Source organism: Procambarus clarkii, chromosome 22 (assembly GCF_040958095.1).
Source record: "Procambarus clarkii isolate CNS0578487 chromosome 22, FALCON_Pclarkii_2.0, whole genome shotgun sequence".
Lineage (NCBI taxonomy): Eukaryota > Metazoa > Arthropoda > Malacostraca > Decapoda > Cambaridae > Procambarus > Procambarus clarkii.
In genome coordinates, this window is record NC_091171.1 from 26,634,507 (window position 1) to 26,658,137 (window position 23,631).

At 45.7% G+C, this 23,631-nt stretch overlaps 1 protein-coding gene across 2 annotated transcripts in view; it reads right to left on the reverse strand.

Moving 5' to 3' along the window:
* LOC123758380 (DBH-like monooxygenase protein 1) overlaps positions 1-23,631 on the reverse strand; it is a 39,274-nt gene that overhangs the window by 2,384 nt on the left and 13,259 nt on the right. For both annotated transcript variants that reach the window (XM_045742727.2, XM_045742716.2), the window contains 8 exons: positions 20,591-20,863; positions 19,967-20,055; positions 14,256-14,418; positions 9,470-9,673; positions 8,611-8,765; positions 3,623-3,798; positions 3,310-3,453; positions 2,474-2,648 (listed from right to left, as the gene is read on the reverse strand). In XM_045742727.2, the coding sequence (XP_045598683.1) occupies positions 2,474-2,648; positions 3,310-3,453; positions 3,623-3,798; positions 8,611-8,765; positions 9,470-9,673; positions 14,256-14,418; positions 19,967-20,055; positions 20,591-20,794 (1,310 nt within the window). In that variant the 5' untranslated portion in view covers positions 20,795-20,863. The remainder of the gene's footprint in view (positions 1-2,473; positions 2,649-3,309; positions 3,454-3,622; positions 3,799-8,610; positions 8,766-9,469; positions 9,674-14,255; positions 14,419-19,966; positions 20,056-20,590; positions 20,864-23,631) is intronic.

The window sequence follows — 23,631 nt, forward strand, 5'->3', positions numbered from 1 at the left end:
TAAATAGGTACCTGGGAGTTAGTCAGCTGTCACGGGCTGCTTCCTGGGGGTGGAGGCCTGGTCGAGGACCGGGCCGCGGGGACACTAAAGCCCCAAAATCATCTCAAGATAACCTCAAGCCTATCAGCCTCTGGAGGGTTATCGTAGCTTATCAAAGTGTGCAGTGTTGTTATGGCAGCACAAATACCTCCCGACCAACCAGCAAGAAAACTTTTATAGTTAACATCGTTGGAAACGAAAGTAATCTGTCATTGTACATACAGCAAGAAATGAGGTACATTTCTGTGTATATTTATTTCCCTGTGTATGTGAACGAGTCAAGTTTAGGTAACAACTACTGTATGTAATAACGTTAGTACTAGGGAAAGGTGGTGATAATTAGAACTACTGCTGATAACACTAGGTAAACTAGTAACGAAATATTGTTATCGTTAGGTGATATTTAAAAGCGTAGTGTGCATAAGGAGATATGACAATAAGGTTGGATACTATGGTGAGGCAAGTAGATGCTTCTTTACATCTCCCTTTCTAAAATCTTTGAATATGTTAAGTATAAAGTCACAACACCACCTCTCAAGTGTGCTCCACATCAGTAGAACTCTGCATTGTAATGCTAATCCTCCTGATCTTAAGCGCTTCCCGGAGGGCTGTAACAGAACCCATGGCCATCACACGAAAAACCAATATCTTTTTGATATCCCAAGAGTGCCACTTAACCAAAGTACAAACGCTCTGCAAATCAAGGGTCCTAAACTGTGGAATAACCTCCCTAATGAAATTAAAATTTGTACTTTTCCTGTCTAGATTAAAAGAACAACAAAGAATTATCTTATTCACTCGATGATACTAATTTTCCTCGCTTCTTCTCATCCTATTTATTGCTGTTATTGTGAACTATAATTCTTAATTACTACATATATACCGATACTAAATTTCTAAATGTCATTTTTTCTATCTCATCTACAATTTTAAAATTTGTAACTATGTATTGTTTAGACAACTGACGTTCATGAACGTCTCGTTAAAATTTTCAATTATTTCGAAATCTTTCAACAATTCATGTATGTTACAAGTTGTCTCAATGTTAAGCGTCACCACAACACACACGTTTATTTTCTCCTGTTCCTGTTTACATTCTGTGCTCCTTAAAGTTTTATACCATTGGCTTAACTTCTTGACCTAAGTTATGTTCGTCCTTTATTTCGCAATAAGTGTCTACCTCATCAAACCTTAATCCAGCCTAACAATTATTTTGTTATGCTAGAAACACTGCATATTAGAGGCCTTATTAAGTATACATATTTGTAAGAATTATCAACCCAATGTATATTATTCCTTCGTAAATTGTTTGAAAATAAATTATTATCATCATTATATATTGACAGTTTCCTACATGGAGTACCGGGCTAATATATATACCCATATCTCTCCTCCCTCCGCCCCCCCCTCTCTTTCCCATCTCGCAAAATCTTCTCCCCTCTACTCTCCTCTCTCCATTCAATCACTTGGGCTGGACGAGAGAGCGACGGTCTCGCTTCATGCAGGTCGGCGTTCAATCTCCGACCGTCCGACCGAGTGGTAGGGCACCATTCCTTCCCCCCGTCCCATCCCAAATCATTATCCTGACCCTTTCCATGTGCTATATAGTTGTAATGGCTTAATGCTTTTCCCTGGTAGTTCCATTCCCTTTCCCCCTGTCGATCTTCTCCCCTCTCGTTCACTCTCTTAATTCCCCTCCCCTCCCCCATGCTCCCTATCACCTTTCCCCACTTCATTTTTCTGTTCCCTTTCTCCTTCCTTATCTCTATATCTCAGAAAATTTAATATTACGAAGCGCTGAAAAACTGTTAAAGAAACTCTACAGAAAACAATGACTCCGAAGGTCATGCGCTCACACTGAACAGAGACATTTTCTTTTTTGTCTAAGTTTCCCCCCCCCCCCCCCCCACACACACACACTTTGCCCGAAACGCTATGCGTATTAGGGGCTTTAGGTATTGTATGTACTAGCTCTGTCTATAAATCCAACATTATGTTTGTAACTCTTCATTAATGTATGTACTTTTACCTGCATAAAATTTTGTATACATTCAGATAACACAAATTGGTCAGTCTTTACTGCCTACAGGACCATGGAAGCAATTCCTTCAGTCCGATTTTTTGAGTACTTCGTTCCTTCTTGCGAGATAATGCCCGAAAATTTCAACACATATAGTGTTTAACATTTTTTTGTCTACCAAAGTATATTCACATCAATATATACTTAAAAACTAATTCCAAGCATGGTTTCCACGATCTATTCCTTGTCCCGTTCCCCCCCCCCAACACACACACACACACACACACACACACACACACACACACACACACACACACACACACACACACACACACACACACACACACACACACACACACACACACATACACAGTAACTCTTCCATCACCCCCATTCCCGCCCCCAGGAACTCACTCTTGAAAGCTGCCTAGGCCGAAGGTGTCCTGAAGGAGGCGCGGGTGGGGAGAGGAGCGGCAGAGAGCCAGGTCGACACGGGGGTAGTAATTGATAAATGCCTGACACATCTCGTCCTCTGCTTTCCATCCCGTGAACGTTCCTTTGGCTCGGCCGGTGCTGTCATAGTCGCACTCTGTGGCACACAAGGCGAGGGTCAGACACATCTCACTCACCAGGAATATTTGATTGCTTTGTTACACTCAATTCCACGACTCTGTGATAGGGAGACCTGCCAGTTTCTCAGAAAACCTGATTAGTTAATCGTATTTCACAGTGATTTGATATAGTGCGACAAGTACACAAACTTAACATTATTTATTATCATTACCAGGAATGTTGAGCTTCCATTCTCCACTATAACTTAGTTATGTATCAGGTGACTTAATTGACTTCATTTATGTTACGATGTAGTCAACATGAAACTCGATCCTCCCCCGCCACACAGGCCGGGTACTGTTGGGGGGGGGGGTTTGTCACAAGTGCACCACCCACAGTGATGCATTCACAGTACCCTGCACAGACCCCCACAGTACTGTGACACCCCCCACTGGCTGGGTACTGTGGGTGAGTGTTACGAGTGCACTACTCCCATAGAACAGATTGATATAAATTATAAAGCAGCAGTTATCAATTAACTCATACTGAACTAACGACAATAACAATACAAACTTATAAAGAAAAACATTAGTCGCACTGTTTCTAAGCGACTCACGGAATGACGTTAGAATGACATACACGCCGGCGACAGTTGAGTCGTGGAGGCACGACAGCAGGCGGCGGCGTGGAGACCTTACCTACAGTGAGGTGGTCCCCCGGCAAGATCTTCACCTCCTTCGTGAGTCGGCGGGACTGCTGGAAGTCAGCAGCGTAGTGTTTATCCTCGGCGAGAGGCGGCAGTTCGACGCCCTTCCTGAAGTGCCTGAGTCTGATGGCTCGAGCTGCAACATCACACGCACTCATCTGTTACACATTATCTAGAATTCTAGATTAACACAAACAATTATTATTTATGGCATCATTGTTATCAGAATTCATCGAGGATATCAGTTATTCTGGCATCAGTTTGCACTCTGTTATGAGAAGCGCGGGACAAGAGGAGGCGCTGACCGAGGTAGTGGCCGTGAATGAAGACGGTGAAGACGTTGATGCCGTCCGGCGGTATGGTGGCGGCGGTGCACTCTGACGGACAGTGTCCGGACACCAGCCAGTGGGGCGTCCGGGGTGGCACCGTCAGGGAGAAGAGCAGGGCGTGACCCAGACCCATGTTACTGGCGTCAATCTCCCTGCCGCCATCCCATGGAACGAGAGTGGTTAAGTTCATTTATTATGCACCCCTGTGCCCATCCTGTGGGCAGCAGTGGAGGAGGTTACAGTGTCACATAATGGGCCCAGGAGCTGAACCCAAAAATTCATTAAGCTAAGCAAGTTACAATCAACACAAGCTATTCCATCTATCATGGAACGAGGAGCATACAAAAAATTACAAACTAAACAATCAATAGCATAAGGACAACATGTAATAAACTCGCGGAACAGTCTACCATACAAAGCCATAAATGCTACGACAGCGTTTCAGCTCAAAACACAACTGAATCAAATTTTCAGGGAGATGGGAAGGGTGTGTGCTTGGGGAAGATGGGAAGGGTGTGTGCTTGGGGATGATGGGAAGGGTGTGTGCTGGGGGGAGTTAGGAAGGGTTGCTTACTCCCCCAACAACAAAAAGTTGCTGGGGGAATAAGTAATTATCAAAAGAAGGCACCAAGCCAGGAAGGCCAAGTGGCACCATCAAATGCGGAATAATCAGAGGGCGCTAAATGCCCAGACGGTATCACTATACGTCTACTTAAAGCTATACCAATCAGGGTGTTTACAAAACTGTTTAATCTGTGGTTGGTAAACGAATCCCTGCCACAACCTTTTTGCAAGAATAAGACAGTGCTGTTAGCTAAGAAACCTAATCCAGACTCTCCTTCCCATTATCGCCCCATAACCATGTCATCTACGATAGTGAGGCTGTTCTATAAGATTCTGAGCAGCAGACTCTCCGAGGCAGTCAGGATCGACAGGCGGCAGAAGGCCTTCGTCCCTGTGGACGGATGCCCTGAAAACCTGGTGATCCTGGATGCCCTCCTAGCTGAGGCTCATGCGCTCAAACACAACACGCACCTAGCGTTTCTAGATATGGAGAAGGCTTTCGATAGCGTCTCCCATCCGGCCATCCATCGGGCCATGAAACGTAAAGGCATTCCGAAGCCTTTAAAGACATACATAATGTCGGGCTATGATCGATCCTCAACCGTAATAACCAGCCAAGGGGAGAAGTCGAAGGACATCCTGATCACTAGGGGGGGGGAGTGAAACAGGGTGACCCCATGTCTCCATTTCTCTTTAACCTAATAATTGATGAGGCAATTACTAGGGCTAAGGACTTGGGGCTAGGGGTTAGACTGGGGGGAGAAAAGATATCAGCACTGGTATTCGCTGACGATTTGGTTGTGGCAGCAGAAACGGCTGCCGGACTACAGACACTCATAACAAGTATTTGCCACACACTGCGTGGCTCTGGTCTTAAAGTAAATGCTGCGAAATGCTGTACGCTAAGTATAGCGATCGATGCACATCGCAAGACGTGGCATGTCCCCACCAGGAAGGCATACTACGTCGGGGACGATGAAATCGGTACTATGAGTGTGGCGGCACGAGTATAAGTACTTAGGAATACTTATCGGGGCCGGGGGCAGACGCTTATCCTATGGTTCCTTGTTTGAGGACGGCCTGACGAACATCACTAAGGTACCACTCCAACTCCAACAGAGGCTATACCTACTAAAACACCACCTACTCCCCAAGACGAACCACCGGCTTGTTCTCGGACGCGTGTTTAAGACAGAATTAGCGAGGCTTGACCGGCAGCTGCGGCATGCCATTCATGGTTGGCTGCGGCTGCCTCATGATACTCCTAATGCCTATTTTCATGCCGACGTGAAGGACGGTGGACTAGGAATACCCGAGTTTTTCCACATCAATCTGCCTACAGAAGAACAAGCAGCTCGGGGCGTTAGTAGAGTTGGAGTATCCAGTGGCAGTGGCAGCGGCTCTCCTACCCGCGTTCCAAGCGCAAATGCGTCGATGGGTAGACCCGACCACGGCCGCCGGAACCCCTTCTAACAGAACGACTAAGCGCTCTAGAAAGTGGAAAGCAAAACTCTATAGCATGATCGACGGTGCCACCCTTGCGTCCTCTTGTGAGGTTCCATCTTGTCATAAGTGGGTCGCATCCAGTACCCGTCTGCTAAGCTGAAGAGATTTTGCTCATGCCATCCAGATTAGGGCAAACGCTGTAGCCACACCGTCTAGAGCAACTAGGGGTAGCTCCGAGGCTTCTGGTCTCTGCGATGCTAGCCAGAAACCAGGGACCCTGGGCCACATGTCCCAGGCATGCCACAAGACACATGGGGCTCGGGTGAAACGTCATGACGATATCACCCGGTTCGTAGCCAACCGCCTGCGGCAAAGAGGTTTTGAGGTGGAACGTGAAGTCCGTATACCGGATGGAGGGACCTTCTGTAAGCCTGACATCATAGCTTGCAAAGGAGATGAGGCCTTTATATTAGACACCCAGGTCTCTGTTGATAACTTCCCACTCTCCCATCCACATCAGAGCAAGTGCGACAAGTACGGCACCCCAGAGATCCTTCAAAAGGTCAGGGAATATACTGGGAAGCACACAGCATCCGCCTCTTCAATAACCCTTAATTGGAGAGGAGGATGATGCAAGGAGAGTGCGAGTGGTCTACAGGATATGGGACTCACCAAGAGCGACCTTGAGATTTGCTCTGTGCAAGCCCTGATCTGAACATATTCCATCTACAGAATATGGTCCAAGACCACATCCAGGGGCAGACTACCTTAGTCCCAGGATCACCGTGCATAGGGTGCATAAGGGTTAATATAGTCTTGCTTAGGTGAACTGCAGCCAGGATAGCTGGTAGCCAACTATCTAAGCAGAGTCGTCATCTGGAGTACCACTTCTCCAAATGGTGTCTCACAAGAGGGTGGATGACCTGGCCGAAGCCCACGAGTGGGTAAGGCGGCGGCCGGAGGGACCCCCCATATGCATATATATCCCTCCCACTCCGGGGCCTTGTTAGGAGCTTCCACTATGAATAGTTTTTTCCATGTATGCCGATGTCAAGTCACCAATCCTGCCGCTTAGGCAGCTTGTTGTTTTGCCTTCTGCTTTAGTTCTTTTTTTAATGATATACGCGGGGAGACACACTTGGGGTGGTTCTATCACTCACTTGAGGACCACATAAAGAACATTGTGCGTATGCTACGCTTTCCAACTTTAGAATCGCTATTAAGTACGTGGATGGTGAAATACTAAAGAAATTGTTTCATGACCATTGAGACCAAAGTTGGAATGTGCAGCAATTGTATGGTGCCCATATCTCAAGAATCACATCAACAAACTGAAAAAAGGTACAAAGGCATGTAACCAAATGGCTTCCAGAACTAAAGAAGAGATACGAAGAGAGAATACACGCGTTAAATATACCAAATGTAGAAGATAGAAGAAAAAGAGGTGATGTGATCACTATGTACAAAATAGTAACATGTATCAACAAAATAGACAAAATAATTTTTGAAATCTGCAACTTCAAGAACAAGCGGACATAGGTTTTAGCTAAGGAAACAAAAGTGCGGAAAAAATATTAGAAAGTTCACATTTGCAGACAGAATGGTAGACGACTAGAACAAGTTAAGCGAGAAGGTGGTGGAGGCCAAAACCGTCAGTAGTTTCAAAGCGTTATACGACAAAGAGTACTGGGAAGACGGGACACCATGAGCATTGCTCTCATCCTGTAACTACACTTAGGTAAGCACATGGAGTGGGACACATGAAGCAGGACGTGAGACACACACACTGTAAGGATTTCGTGTAAATTTAAAACGCACTGTAAAACTGACACATATGTGTTAGTTTAAATAATAATTCTGCTCTAACAAAGGACATTTATTAGTCCCTAAGTTATTATTGACTCTAGGCCTTGTCCCTACGAAAGTTACTTAAAACTCAACAGGTATAGCATGGGTAGTGCGTTAAACTTCACATCCCTGTAAGTTTTTGCTAGAGAAGACCTGTTGAGTAAACTGCTGCTGCTCTTTTAGATTCAGCTACTCGGAACAAAAAGTTGCAAGCAGCACGGGCTAAGGTGAGCCCGTAGTGGACTTACCTGGCACTGGAGCGGGGCTGTAACTGGCTGTGGTTAGGTAAGCACAGTGGAGACGCAGGCGAAGTCTTCAATTTTATAACTGATAACCTGTACACTATTAGAGGGAATATCATTTATAAAGAAAGACCCTCGTGTTGAGCTCTATTATCTGGTGTTCTGAAGTATATTTAAAATAGACTTCTATAGAAATAGAAGTATTTATTTAAAATTCTGGCGGGGGGGGGGAAGGTGTTAACTAACAGCCATACTGTAGGGTGGAGAAGGGCGGGGGGCATAATTAACAGCCATGCTGAGGCAGAGGAAAACGGGTTAGAGTTAATCAAAATTAACCTAAGATACATTGAATTGTTGGAGCTCCTTTATATATTGCGTAGCTTCTTGTGAGGGAATTCAATCCAATTTCTTTTATTATGCACCCCATACCCATCCCGTGGGCGGTGGTGGAAAGGCACATTCCTTTCACATAATCCATATTTCATATTATAATCCATATGCCTCTGTATAATAATACAGAGGCACATAATCGGTTCAGGAGCTGAAGGTAGAGAAAATTCCATCACGAGTCATTTGATGCTAGTTAAATTGACTTCTACTTCAGAACATTTGTGTAGATAACATTCCAAATAGTTTTTCTATCTCCGGAAGACCTCTCCCACTGGAAATGGTACAGCGCATGCTTCTCCTCTGTGCTTATCCAACAAACCTCTACTGGAACTATATTCCTTCAGCCTTAATTAACATTTGAAGAATACTTCAGTCTGCTTTACACTGCATGTGAAAGTTGTTGTCAGTTGCCCACTGGAGCAACAGTGGGGTTCGAACCACGCGTTGCCAACTCCTAAGTGCCCAGTGACACACCTGAGCTTGTCGGTGTAGTAAATATTCATGCCCCACTCCACGGTGACGTCACGCTCGAGCCTCCTGTTGTCATAGTGGGTCTGGAACATGATGTAGGTGGCGCCGCCATGCAGGTCTCCCAGAGGGTAGCCCACTCGCTCCGGCAGCAGCTCTCCCTGTGTGGAGGTAATTGTGAGGAGCAAGTAAAGTCAAGGAGAAGGGATCAAAGGACGGGAGAGAGGAACGGTGCACATCCACTTGGACAATCGGGGATCGAACACTGACCCAGCAACATACAAGGCCGTCGCTGTACCGATAAGTCAAAGTGGATGGACATCATAGCAAGGAGAAAGTGATTAGAAAGTAAGATTATACAGCTGTATTGTCACTACAGTTCACTCACAATCTAATGGTCTTGCATAGGTTCGATTCCCGAGCAGGGCGAGACGTTTGGGCATGTTTCCTTTAAACCGATGTCACTTCCTTTAAACCGATGTCACTTCCTTTAAACCGATGTCACGGTTCGCCTAAGTAAATACGGTAAGTACACGGGAGCTAGGAGGCAGTTGTGGGTTGGTTAGGGTTATTTCTGCACACCTGAACAAATCCACAAGGGCCGTGACGAGGATTCGAACCTGCGTCCGGGAGCATCCCAGACACTGCCTTAATCGACAACAAATCCACTGCCCCGGCCCTTGTGGATTTGTTCATTTGATGCATCACGTTAGTGTGATCTCTATGTGCTCTGCACACCTCTTTAAATCATTTTAACAAAATTACACATTTCAATTCAGAATCTCTTACAACTTCAACACTTCAAATTTGCACATCAAATATTATTTCAATGCATTTTTTCTCGATATTTGGCGGCAACACTCGCCTCGCTGCCGATGGCCCAGTTGATGAGGAACCTCTCGCAGAGGTAGAACTCTGAGGGCATGTTGGGGGTGTAGCACTCGTAGCCCGGGACGTCCAAGTGCTTCTCCAGCACGCTCCCCGGGTCACTGCCGTCATTACTGTGGCACTCGAAGGCCACCGAATGATGAAGGTTCTCCCGTGAATTCTTTCCATAAATCATGTCAAACTGGAAGAATTATATAGAATAATAATATTGGTAACAGTTTTATGAAAAACTATTATAAAGCAAACTTAAGAAAACAGAATAACAAATTAGGAGGAAAAAAATATATAAAATATATATTCTTTTGAAGAGAAGTAAAGAAATATAGCAAGATGATTGGTTTAAAAATGTGAATGTTAAATAATAAAAATTGTATTATTATTATTTAAGCTAAGGTACATACATAGGATACAAAAAAGATTATGAATAATGAGTAAAGCAAGTATAATGCCTAAAGTCACTAATATGCAGAGTATTTCGGGCATAATATGGGGTTAATTTGAGTTTACCCGAGAGCCACCAACACATCGTGGCCTCGATGAGGAAAGGAAGCCGGCGGCTTGCAGAAGGTATCCCCCCCCCCCACCCCCCATTTGCCTTGATTATCTTTTCCAGCTGTACTTTAAATGTTAACAGAATTTTGGCATGTACGGCTTCAGCGGGTAGGTGGTTCCATGGGTTTACAACCCTATGAGTGAAAAAGCATCTCCCGTTCTTAGTCCTACACTGTGGCTTGTTGAGCGTGAAACCTCTTGTTGAGCCTGAAACCAGATGTAACACAGATGTTTGTGTTACATCTGACCTTTTGAAGCAATTTTCCGGATCAACATCATTCAAATTATTCGGTATTTTAAGTTTCAATGAGATACGCCCTGTCATGCCTGGTTTGCAGTGTTCTAAGCTCTGTGACCCTCAACCGTTCCTCGTACATGTGTTGACTTAGCTCTGGAATGATTTTTGTTGCCCAATGTTGCACTTTTTTCAGAGCAGCTATGTCCTTCTGAAGATGAGGTCTCCATGCTTGGATACAGTAATCCAAATGGGGTGCACCAGAGATTTTATCTCTGGTGCACCCAGTACCCATATAAGTACACAAAATAGACATAAATAAGCACATAAAAGAAGCACTGGAGTGCCATAACTTTCACAAAATCACACTAAACCGAAACAGAGAAAACATAGGAACAACACAACACAAAAACTATACAAAAAAATAAAAATACAACACACCAGAATTGGGAAACATAACCACGATACTTCTCCGGATACTTCAACCCGTAAGTATCCCACACAGCCCACTCGTCGTCCGTCGGGGAGACACCTTCACAGGTGCTACGTGGGTGAACCATAAAGTCCGGGACCTCCTGCACGAGACCCCCCCCCTCCCCCCAAGGGCGGCGGTAGGACGGGAGGCGGCAGGACAGAGGACTGGAGCATGGGGGGGGGGGATGGGGAGAGATGGTGGTGCACAGGGGGCAAGGGCACCGGCAGCTGGTGCACAGAAGAATAGAGAACAGAAGTCTGCAGCAACAGAGGCTGCAACACAGAGGGCCGCACGATGGGGGCCCACCGAAACAGCTTCCTTCTTCAGTAACAGCACCAAATCCTGGCTCAAAGCAACTGACTCACACGGGGGGAACAACCCGCCACTCCAGGAAACCCACACTCAAGGGCTCAGAGTGGAACACAGGAGCAGGCAACGAAACCCCAGCCCCAGCAACCGGCACCTAGACATGTACTTCCGCCACCACCACGGACGGACCATTACCAGGCACAACAGGGGCCACAGATGCACCACCAGCCTCCTCGTCAGATGACAAGGCACTCGTAAATTCACCAACATCCACCTAAGCTTCAGTACGAGGCGGTGATGAAACAGAAGACTTCTTTGGGCGCTTGGACAACAGACGCAGATCCTCAGTGCTGTCCACCTCTACCACAGGAGACACCTCAGAAACACAGGAAGGCCGCCCATGGTCACGCAGCACCCTGCCAAGCAACACCGCAGCCGCTGCAACCACCGGAGGCACAGGCCCAAACACAATAGGCCGCCCAGCTGGAACATCCCGGAATCGCCAGGCACCAAACTCTGTTCTTCTTCGGCAGGCAGCACAATACCACCCTCCTCAGGCCCCGGAACCGGCCGCAGAAACCCCACCCAACACCACGGCATCCACATTCCTTGCAGGCAGAGCCACCACAGCCACATCAACATCACACACAGAACAGGCGATGAGTCACAATAACGTGGCTAAAGTATGTTGACCAGACCTCAATCGACTTGAGAATGGTCCAGGACGGACCGAAACGTCGTCGTCCCTTCACCTTCTAGTGTGTGGTCTGGTCAAAACACAGAACCCCCCTAAACCTCCAGCGAGGGGAAAATCTTTCTCCCAAAAGAGATTGACTGGGTCCATACGGCTCGCACTGCATCCTGCAGCTAGATGCCCTGCCATCCCACACCTGAAGCACGTATAAGTCTGCCGCACATAGAAAATCCCTACATAAAATCCCATCAGTCGAATAGTGGATAGAATGGCAGCCTTAAGACGCATAGTGACGGTCCGGTTTCTATTGGGAACACTCTTGAGCCGACCAGACGAGATGACATTCATCTGTATGGCCAACACGCGCCCAAATTGCCCAAAACAACAACGTAAAAAGCTTCAGGAAATTCAAAAGACGCACCATGAACGGCAACATACGTGGAGGTGCCACTGCAGTCGTAAACTGCCACAGAACCAGCAGACCCAAGCAGCCGGAAGGACTTCCCATCATAGCGCTCAACAAAATCACTGTAGATAAGATGGGAACCAAACCTGACAACAGCATGGTGACTTGAAATAAGTTGAACCCCAGCGACGACAACACTCAACACGTGAAATAGGGTAACGTCCACAGTCGGGAAGTCCACCACGCTTGAGAATTCCAGGACAATGGTCAACGACTGCTACAGGGAAAAAGGACCCTCCATCACTCAAGGCTCACATGGGCACAGGCCCCTGCAAGCGGCTCCACCAAATGACCAGACACTACACCCTTGATACTTAGGATGTAAACAACACGGAGCACAGTAGGCACGTCCACCTCCACCAGTGGCCAGGCGAGGAGTCCCACAGTCTTGCATTTGGGGATATTAAAAAGCATTTGCCAGTCATCTGATCATTTGTGTAGTTCATGTAGATCTCTTTGTAAGGCTTCAACAGCATTATCATTTCCCTCTTTACTAAAAATCTTTGTGTCATCTGCAAATCTGATAAATGAGAATATTACAAACCACCTCATGTTAGTGATGTAGATGACAAAAAGGGTTGGCCCCCTAGATGGATCCCTGTGGTATCACACTTACAATATTTCTCCAATCAGAATCTTAAAGACTTTTAAACTAAACGAGATCAAAAGCAATAATAAATTGACGAAGAGCAAGAGAAATAAAATGAATTATTACATGATGATTGGAACAGCAAAAATTGCAACAGAACATATTAATTTTACAGCATAAACAGAAGGAATTTTTATTAAAATGTACATGGCAGATAACAGCAGTAGTACAGGTTCATTAATTAATGATCAATAACAGCAAAACTTAGGTTGACATTTAGGAAGTAATGTAGGTTACATAGAGGTATCAGGTGCCACTGCCACTTAGTTTCTCTTTTAAACTAGTTGAGAGGACAGTCTTTGATGTGATATAGGAGGTCATTCTACATTTTGGGATCCTTGATTTGTGTAGCATTTCAGCTTTGGTTAAACAGAAATGGAATAGCAAATAGGTATTTATTTCTAGTGAGGTACCCATGTGTACTGTCACAAACCTCTAGGAAGCATTTAAGTTCGGGTCGAATGTTAACGATAAAGTAAATATTAGAAGTAGGTGGATAGCACACGGAAAATCAGATGGGTGGAAGTAACAATGTGAACATATTCGAATTTGCAAGTGTGACAATAGATCAAGATGCCATCTTTGTACAACTGATATATCGTAATCAATGAGGTTTTGAGGCTGTTACTCAAGCAAAGCCTTGCTACAGTATCAAGCAAGTTACACTTGCATCAAGAAGTGAATAACCTTTTTCTGTTTTTGCTCACAAGAACTTCTAATAGTACGTATATATACGTATGTGACAATGTCAGACCACGAAGGAAAAATGAAACAGGAAATTTCCTTAAGTACTTTCGTATATTAAAATACATCACCTTCTGAAGATGTATTTAATATACGAAAGTACTTAAGGAAATTTCCTGTTTCATTTTTCCTTCGTGGTCTGACATTGTCACATTCTTAATCACGTGTTTATTTTCGTGATATACACACATATATACGTATATATGGGAGGCCATATATAAGGCAAAGTAGCCAAGGCTCGCCCAGCCTTCTCCTGATGGCCTCCTACAGGACTGGCTCCTAAGTATACCACCTGTGCCAGTACTCAGGAGCGAGGCATAGCTACACATTTTAAGTTGCCTTAGTTTTAGTTTTCTCTGTGTTATAAACATTTGTAGTTGTGGATTAAATCAGTTAGTTTTTTCTTTTTATCTTAGGTAAAGCCCTTCTTTTAATGGGAAGACAATCTGATTCTCTGGGTACTACAGAACTTTGTGTTGACCTCCGTGGTCAACACCGTAGGGTCAGAACCGCAAGGTCCAGGGTTCGGTTCTCACGGCAAGACAGACGTTTGGGTAAGTTTCCCCATTTCACTTTATGTCTCTGTTCACCTATCACACCCAGCCCGCTCCACCTGAAGACTCGTATCGCAATACTTACCCCAATGTAGTGGTGTTTGGTCTCCCACTTGGGAATCTTCTCTATGTGGCACCAGTAGAAGGTGTCTTGCGTATGGGGCAAGGTGACCTTCTGCTTAACCGTCCACACCTGCGCCTCCGTCGGCAGAACCTGGCGATGGAATGGCAGCAGTACCAGCGCGTACCTGGAGTAGATTAGGTTAAATAATATGTCTCCAGCGCCACAAGAATAAATTTGCTGAGGCGCCTTGGAGATAGCATATAGAGTACCGGAGGATGGGAGGGGAGGGAGAGAGAGAGAGGGGATATGACAGAGGGGAGAGGGAGATGACAGATGGGGGGGGGGAGAGATAACAGACTGATATAGTTAAGAATTTTTAAAACATATATGGATAAGGAAATAAGTAACGTGAATACAACATGGCAACACCGCCCTGAATGTCGTAGTTCGGCCAGTGCTTAACATTGATGCCTCAAGACAGGCAGCAGCAGTCTTGGTGAATACACACTGTCATGACAGACTTGAGGGTGGAAATATCCATCCCAGCCACACTACACAACCTGGTCACACCACCAGTGACTACAAGGCTCGTCCCAACTCTCCGCTGGGACGAGTTCTTGTGGAGTGTGTTCTGGGCTGCCGTGGGGTACGGTTGTTTCGTCCGGCTCCAGCAGTTGTTGTCAACCCGGCGTGGTGTGTAGACCTGGGTGTAGCTGCTGACGTGGCTTGCGTCCCGTGTTTCTCCTGAGGGGGTCCCTGGGGCCGTGACGTCTGCAGTATGGGGGGCCTGTGCCCCCTGTCACCAGGCAGGACTCAATTTGCCTGGAGTTTTCCGGAAATACTTTCCTACCATACAGTAGAGGTGGTGTTACTCGATATGCCTGAATATGCCTAATTTCATCTTCGTAGTTTCCTACACTGAGCTTTAAATTTGCTCTGTATCTAGTGTTACCCAATCTTTATGTACTTAATCCAAACGACTTTATCATTGTGTTCATTGCTATCTTCTTTTATGTGCTAGCCATATGCTGTATTGTGCCTACTAATTTTTGTTAAACTACCATTGAACCTGTCATTGCAATCAATCTGTGCTACCTATGAGCTACCTATGTGCACCCAAGGGAGCCGGTCGGCCGAGCGGACAGCACGCTGGACTTGTGATCCTGGGTTCGATCCCAGGCGCTGGCGAGAAACAATGGGCAGAGTTTCTTTCACCCTATGCCCCTGTTACCTAGCAGTAAAATAGGTACCTGGGTGTTAGTCAGCTGTCACGGGCTGCTTCCTGGAGGTGGAGGCCTGGTCGAGGACCGGGCCGCGGGGACACTAAAAGCCCCGAAATCATCTCAAGATAACCTCAAGATAACCCACTATCTGGGTGCCGTGGGTGAAGGAGTTTGTTTATGACGTGCCTGATAGGATGCCTCCGCCGACTGTGCCGCCTGGTGGCCGGGCGCCCTCCGCCCACATGCTGCTGGGGGAAGTGTACTGCTTGTGCTTTCCGGTGCGGGAGTTCCCTGATAAATATTAGTCGACGTCATGGACACAACGTGCCGCCCTCTGGTGCGGCATGTCTCCCTCTCCCGTCCACCTCTGTTTCCTTCCGGCTCCTCTGTCTATGGCTCCTCACGACCATCACTTTTGACCCTTATCATTCTCAACATACACGCATCTCCTAACATCTGTCCTGGTGCAGTCATCGGAAGGACACATCCTTCATGCAAACTGCACCTGCTATCAAGAAGAAGAAGAAGAACATGTCACAATTTGGAGGATAGAATAACATTGGGCTTCAAAAGAAATATTTAATATTCCCCTGGCAGTCTTTGAGTTTGCCATGGGAATATTCACCAGCATTCACCTATCACCAGTCGCAACATGGTGCAAGAGAATGACTGTGCAAATGCTGACATTCAACTAGACATTTTTAGAGGCCCGAACCGAGGTCTCACTAATGCAGGATAAAGCAGCAAGGCCTCCTAAGAAGGGGCCGCAACAACACATGTCAGTCTGAGTGGAGTTAATCGTAACATACGTATCAACAGTCAACAAGCTGCTTATGTGTGTGTAAATCATCAGTGCGAGTACGGCCATTGTGACAAATATGAAAGTACTTAGCTCATGTAGCGGGGCCAAACAAATGCTGAACATAACAGTGTTTGGAGGAGTGTTTTGAGTGTGGTGAGGGCACCGTGGTCACCATCAACGAGGGGGGAGTAAATGGAGTAGTTATTACAACAAAAGATGGAGCCACTCCAGGTAACGAGGTATCACCACTCGTGGCTTGGGACTGTACCCTGCCAAGGAAGTTGGAGGGGAACGGACAGGATCAGTTATGGTATACAAAGACGATGCAGAGTCTGGGCCCAACACAGCCAGGGCAATGGAACCTGATCTTCCATCACTGTCTAACTCAAGGGCTTGGTCGCCCACCCCACGAGCCTGTGCTTGAGAAGAAGTTTCAATTTCCACGCATCATTGTTTCAAAAGTTTCGTCCCAGGAGTCAATGGAGACCACCCAGTTTGCCAGTTATAGATAATAAAATATGGGTGAATTGTAGACCTTTTGTAAGGTCTCTCCACTCCAGTGTTTACGTTGGACGATTGCTGGTTGCCCTTCCTAGTGGTGGTTTGCCACTGACAGGGTGACACTTGGATTTGCCATGGGGACTTCTTGGCCTCCAGTGAAGAGGACATTGTCGGCTGGTCTGGCATTTACAGTGCCGGTGGACCATATGTTAGTTGGTGTCGCCCTGGTGGGCGTGCTACATGTGCAGCTGTCCGACTTAGTAGACGTCCAACTGTTTCAGGGCAATCGTGCTGTGGTTAAGTTCCGCCACCAGGTTGCCTTTCAGGCATTTCTTGGGCGGTGTGAGGGGGCGTGGTATCAGGGACCCTCTCCCTGATACCACCGGTTCTGTTAAAGTGGTGAATCTTAGTGTTGCCTTGACGTATGTGACGGTGCATGGTGCCCCTTTCGAGTTTCTGGACGATCTTTTGATTTCCTGTTTTGAACGGTTTGGGACTGTGTTACGTGTTCGTTGGAACAAGGTCCTTGCCGGGCACTGTGCTGGGATGCTTGACGGCTCCCGCACCCTGAGGATGTCGCTGAAGTGTAGTGTTTCGTCATCGGTGTCCGTGTTGGGCTACACGCTCCGCAGCCCGTATCAGGGCAACCACGCACCTGTTATAGGTGTGGTCACGAGGGTCATCTGGCTGCAGCGTGCAACGTGGGAGCGGCTGGTAGAGTGCATATTTTTCATACAGAAGATTTTCTGCCTGTTGTGTTTGGACGGTTCTGAGGATGGAGTGGTTAATGTGCATGAGGCGCCTGATTGCCTGTCTGCTGCTCCGCCTCTTGTGGCAGGTTCTATGGCTTATGCGTCACGTCTGTTGCCTGCCGTGGCCCCAGAGGTTTTTGAGCCGGTGTGTGTGTGGGTGTCGGGCCGTCGCCTGTCCTGCGTGTGGTGGAGGATGTCCCAGTAGAAGTCCATGTCCCGCCCTCGCCTGTGGATGTGGTCCCGGCTCCCAGGGGCGTGGGTTCTTCTGTTTTGGAGGGGGTGCCTGCCGTGCCTGTGTGTATCGCCGATTGTAGTTCTGATGTTTTCATCCCTTTGCAGAAGTGTGCACACCGGTGTTCAGAGGCAGTTTCCCTGGATGACGTGGACAGTGTGGGTGATGTGGCCTCTGTGGATTCTTCGGACAGTGAGAGTCCGAAATGTCACAACTGCAAGAAAAATGACAGGCTGGATAACAAGAACCTTTTACACTAGAGATGTTATACCGATGATGATACTTTTCAAGACGCTAGTGCTCTCTAGAGTGGAGTACTGCTGCACAATGACAGCCCCTTTCAAACCTGGAGAAATTGCTGACCTGGAGAGCGTGCAGAAATCCTTTACTGCTAGAATCCACTCAGTAAAACATCTAAACTACTGGGACTAACTAAAGAGCCTAATTCAGTATTCTCTTGAGTGCAAGCGGGAGAGATACATAATAATTTATATGTGAAAAATATTAGAGGGGCTGGTCCCAAACCTGCACACAGAAATAACATCACATGAGACCAGGAGGCATGGCAGGATGTGCAGAATACCCCCATTGAAAAGCAGAGTGCAACAGGTACTCTGAGAGAGAACTCTATCAACATCAGAGGCCCGAGGCTGTTCAACATGCTTCCGCTTCACATAAGGGGCATACCTGGCCGATCCCTCACAGTGATCAAGAGAGAACTGGATAAGCACCTCCAAAGGATACCTGATCAACCAGGCTGTGATTCATACGTCAGACTGTGAACAGCCACGTTAAACAGCCTGGATGACCAGTCCAGCAACGAATGGATGACCAGTCTCGAAGCGCTCGAGGCAGGCTCAGATTGTCTCCCCTTCGTGGTGTGCCTTGGGAGGAGGTGTGGGAGTATAGTGCTCCGGCGTCCCCCGCCGTAGGTAACGGGGCTGTGAGGGGCTCCAAGTTGCTTCCTGTGCCCCCCATCCCTGCGCCTCCTGTTGTTGGATCCCCGCAGTGAGAGGTTGCCCCTGATGATTGGGACCTCGTCATGGTGCTGAGAAAGGATTTGTGCCGGGAGGCCTCGGTTCCTGTGCCATGTATCAGGGTCGATGCCGCGCCTGCATCCCCTGCAGTTTCCCCTCTCCTCCGATGCCCCGGTCTGGGGGGGGGGGGGGGAGCCTTGCCCTGGCTGCCAGGGACAAGGCTGGTAGGGTTAGGTGTTGGGCCCTTATCGGCATGCCCCGGTGCTTCCGATCCCGTGGTGCTCTTCCACTATCTGGGTGCCGCGGGCGAAGGAGTTTGTTCATGGGGTGCCGGTTAAGATATCTCTGCCAAGAGTGCTGCCTGTTGGCCGGGTGGCCGTTGACACCCGTTGATGATTTGGGAAGCGTACTTCTTGCGCTTTCCGATACATAAGTTCCCGGAAAAATATTAGTAAGCGTCATGCACACAATGTCCCGCCCTCTGGAGCGGCAAATTTCCCTCTAACGGCCACCTCTGTTTTTGTCGCCGCTCCTCTCTCTACAGCTCCTCGCGACCAGCACTTTTGACCCTTATCATTCTCAACATACCAGCGTCTCCTAACTTCTGTAATGGTGCAGTCATTGGGAGGATGAACCCTTCATGCAAACTGCACCTACTTTCAAGAAGAAAAGAAGAAGAATTTTGTAAACTTTCCACCGCTGCCCACTGGATGTGGAGGGGCAGTGTGCAGGATAAATACATCAAATTATAACACTAGCTCACCGCATGTGTATGTTGCTTAAGCTTAGAGGTCATACTTGTGGTCATTCTCGAACCCACTGTTCAAATAATATTCACTAAAACTAACTACCTCAAGACTAACTCGTTTAGTTAAATGAATTGTGGGGTTCAGTCCCTAAGCCCATTATGTGCCTCTAACCTTTTCCACTACCGCCCACAGGATGGGAATAGGGTGCATAATAAATTAAGTAAACATACGCCGATTGGTACCTATTTTCCTGTATGGTTGTGTTTTCCTCTCTAAATGACCTTAAAATGTGTCATACTGCTTATCACATGATCTCTCAGGACAAAATCTTCTATATTATTCTATATATATGCAGCAAGCAAGTCACAATAACATGGTTGAAAAACAACTCGCACGTGAAAACATATGAGAATGACAATGTTTCAGTCAGTCACAGATCTTAATTAAGGCTTGATTTGCTGAATTACTTTTAATAAATAGCACTCAAAAGGCGAACCTGTTGCCTCGTCTCGGGCCGTGGTAGGGAGGGGCTGGGCCTGTGGGGTCTTCCTCCCCCCATGCGTAGATCATCCGCACAGAGTCGTTCTGGGGAAGAAATTTCGTTACTCAAGTTGCTATCTTGAAAGCATGATATATTAAGATAACATTATTCCATTAAATAAATGCGATCCTGGTCTTTCATACCAGCACCTCTCATTGCAGAAAATGCTTTTGAAATATTCACAAAATCTGAACGTGTCTAGTTGCTTGAATAGACGCCACATTATATATAAGTAAACGTAGCAGGTTTTACTAGATCAACTTCTGGAAAAACTGATTCATCCCTTGACATTGTCCAGGACTAAATTACTTCACATAAACCCGCTAGAAACTGGGTAGGTTAGGTGTTGGGCTTAAGGCCCTTCATCTTCTGGAGGGTTATCAAGGCTACCAAATGCCTTATTAATTTTTTGACCAATCAGCAAGAATACTTTATTCCTTAACAATAGTCTAGGACTAAACTCAGTGGATAAACAACGAGAAGCGGCCACACTGCAAGTATATATATCCAAAAGACTAAGTACTATACCTAACTAAGCTTTTTAAGGGTGTATTTAACCAGTAGTGTCCCTAGCCTGACCGTGAGGACATAGTCGTGTGGGTCGCAGGTGTTGATGTCTCTAGCCACGACCAATACGGTATGGGTGTCGTTCTCCTGAGCATAGAGTGGCCTCCAGTCTGGGTGGTCGTCCAGGAGTGGTGTCCCTTCATCTATCCCATAGCGGTCCTGAAGAAAGAGGCGGCCGTCCTTCACCCAAGCCGTCACCATGTCGCTGCCCCTCATGCCGCCATCAAGCGAGAACCCGAAGCCAATCCATCCCTTGGTCCGAGCGTGAATTTCGAACACTACTTCCTGGATGTAATGAATCCATCACAAACACGAGTCTGGTACTTGTTAACACAAGGCAGTTTTAAAGAATACAATATAAACGATACAATCAATGCAGAAACCAATTTTTGCAAAGCACATGAGAAATTTGCATAACCCATATTGAACATCAGCTAAATGTTCATTGATACAGCATACTTTATACCAACCCGTCCTCATGTCAGGCCCGTCCTGTCAGCTACTGCCGTCCCCACCCCTCCATGACGCATTTATAAATTTTCAAGTTCACAAATTAAAATGTTTATTCAGGTAAAGTACATATATACAAGGTGTGCTACAAATATTGATGAATTTATAGATAGAGCTAGTACATACAATGCCTAAAGCCATTTTTACGCAAAGCGTTTCAGGCATTTTAACGATTTGTGTATTAAAAATCAGCCCGTCCTCCAAACAAAGATCCAAAAGTGATTCCATGCACCCGCCAAACCCCCTCTTTATGAATGAAAAGCGGTTTACACACGACTCACAACTGCTGACGTTCGAACATATCCGGAACAAGTGTTTCACTGACGAATTTTGTTCGAATCACAACGCTATAAATGCTTCACCCACGTACTACAAATACAAATAATCGCCAACAGAACCTAAATACCTAACCTAACCTATGCCTATATATGCACAATATGCTAATATATTATAATATTAATTTATACTTGAGAAAATTCCCGTTTTGAATGAACAGCATGTTAAAATTTATGAATGCGTCTGTGGGGTCGACCGCTGGATGTAATGGACTTGAGTCGAGGACGGGTTGTAAAAATAGGTTTCTTCTTATTTCTACATTATTAATATTTACCTAGAATATTGATACTAAAATTAAAGTTCTAGGTACAGTTCGGCGTAGGTTAAGTTAGGTGTTTAGGCTATGTTGGCGATTATTTGTATTTGCAACCCATCCTCGATTCAAGTCCATTACGTCCAGCGGTCGATCCCACAGACGCATATATAATTTTTTACGTGCTATTCATTTAAAACAAGAATTTTCTCAAATATAAATTAATATTGTAATACATTAGCAAATATAGGCATAGGTTAGCTTAGGTTAGGTATTTAGGTTCTGTTGGTGATTATTTGTATTTGTAGTACGTGAGTGAAGCATTTATAGTGTTGTGGTTCGAACAAAATTCGTTAGTGAAGCACTTGTTCCGGAAGTGTTCAAACGAAATCAGTTGTGAGTCCTGTGTAAACCGTTTTCATTTATAAACATATGAAATCACTTTTGGGTCTCTGTTTGGAGGACGGGCTGGTATTTGAAATACGTGGGTGAAGCATTTACAGCGTTGCAGTTAAAACAGAGGTTGTCAGCGAAGCCCTATTCAAGAAATGATCGAACGTCTTCAGTTCTGAAAGTCGTGTGTACACCTTTTTTTCATTCATAAACGGGGATTTGGCGGCTAAATTAATGAACATTTGGCATTTGTTGGTGAGGACAAGCTGTTTTTTTGAGAAGGACAGGCTGTCTCACAACTGATGATGTTCGAACATTTCTCGTATAATGTTTCTGTAACGACTTCTGTTCGAATCGCAGCTCTGTAAATGCTTCATCCACGTACTGCAAATCAGCCCGTCCTCTAAACAAAGACCCAAAAGTGATTCCATGCACCCGCCAAACCCCCTGTTTATGAATGAAACACAGTTTCCACACGACTCACAACTGATTTCGTTCGAACACTTCCTGAACAAGTGCTTCACTGACGAACTTTGTTCGAACCACAACGCTATAAATGCATCACCCATGTACTATAAATACAAATAATTGCCAACAGAACCTAAATACCTAACTTATACCTATATTTGCACAATATGCTAATATATTATAATATTAATTTTTATGTGAGAAAATTACTATTTTGAATGAAAAGTATATTAAAATTAATGACTGCGTCCGTGGAGTCGACCGCTGTATGTAATGGACTTGAGTCGAGGACGGGTTGCTGCAAATACAAAAATTTCCAACATAATCTAACATATGCATAAAAATAATAATAATAATAATAATAATAATAATATTAATAATAATAATAATAATAATAATAATAATAATAATAATAATAATAATATGCAGAGTAATCACACTAACGTGATATAACAATGAAAAAATCTGAGGGAGTCATGAACCTATGCGCTGGGTGCTCCCACGCACAAGCTCTAGACAATTAGTGCTGTGGCCTAGTTGTCACGCGACCACGTTGTGACCTAGTTGTACTACTATGTGAACCACTATCACGTGATAGTGACCTGGTTTTGACTACTACGTAAATCATGTGACCTTGACGTCGGCTCCTGTGGGCAACATGGCGTCCCTCCCTCCCTTGGGGTGAGGCAACAAGCTTCACCCCAAGGGAGGTGGGATGTAAATTTCAAACGTCAATGTCAAACTCGTTTACTTCTCGGAATTTGGATCTCAGCCAGCCGACACGTTACAATATAGTATCGTTCACAAGTTATTTTAGGTCTTCCTACCTACTAACCGTGACTTGTGACAGTAAATTTTGAATGGCCAATCCTAACTACTATATCAGAAACGGAATAAGGTACTTCCCGTATTGTAGAAGATATTGGTGAGCAGTGAACCAAAAAAGAAGTCTCGCTAATGCACGAAAAAGCCATGAAGTTCAAGTATGTTTATTGAGATAAGCAAGAAATGCATCTCAAAGGGATAGAGTAGCTTAGGCTATTTCTACCCCCCTCTACTTCAAGTCCCTCAAGGGGCACACAAATTCAGTGAG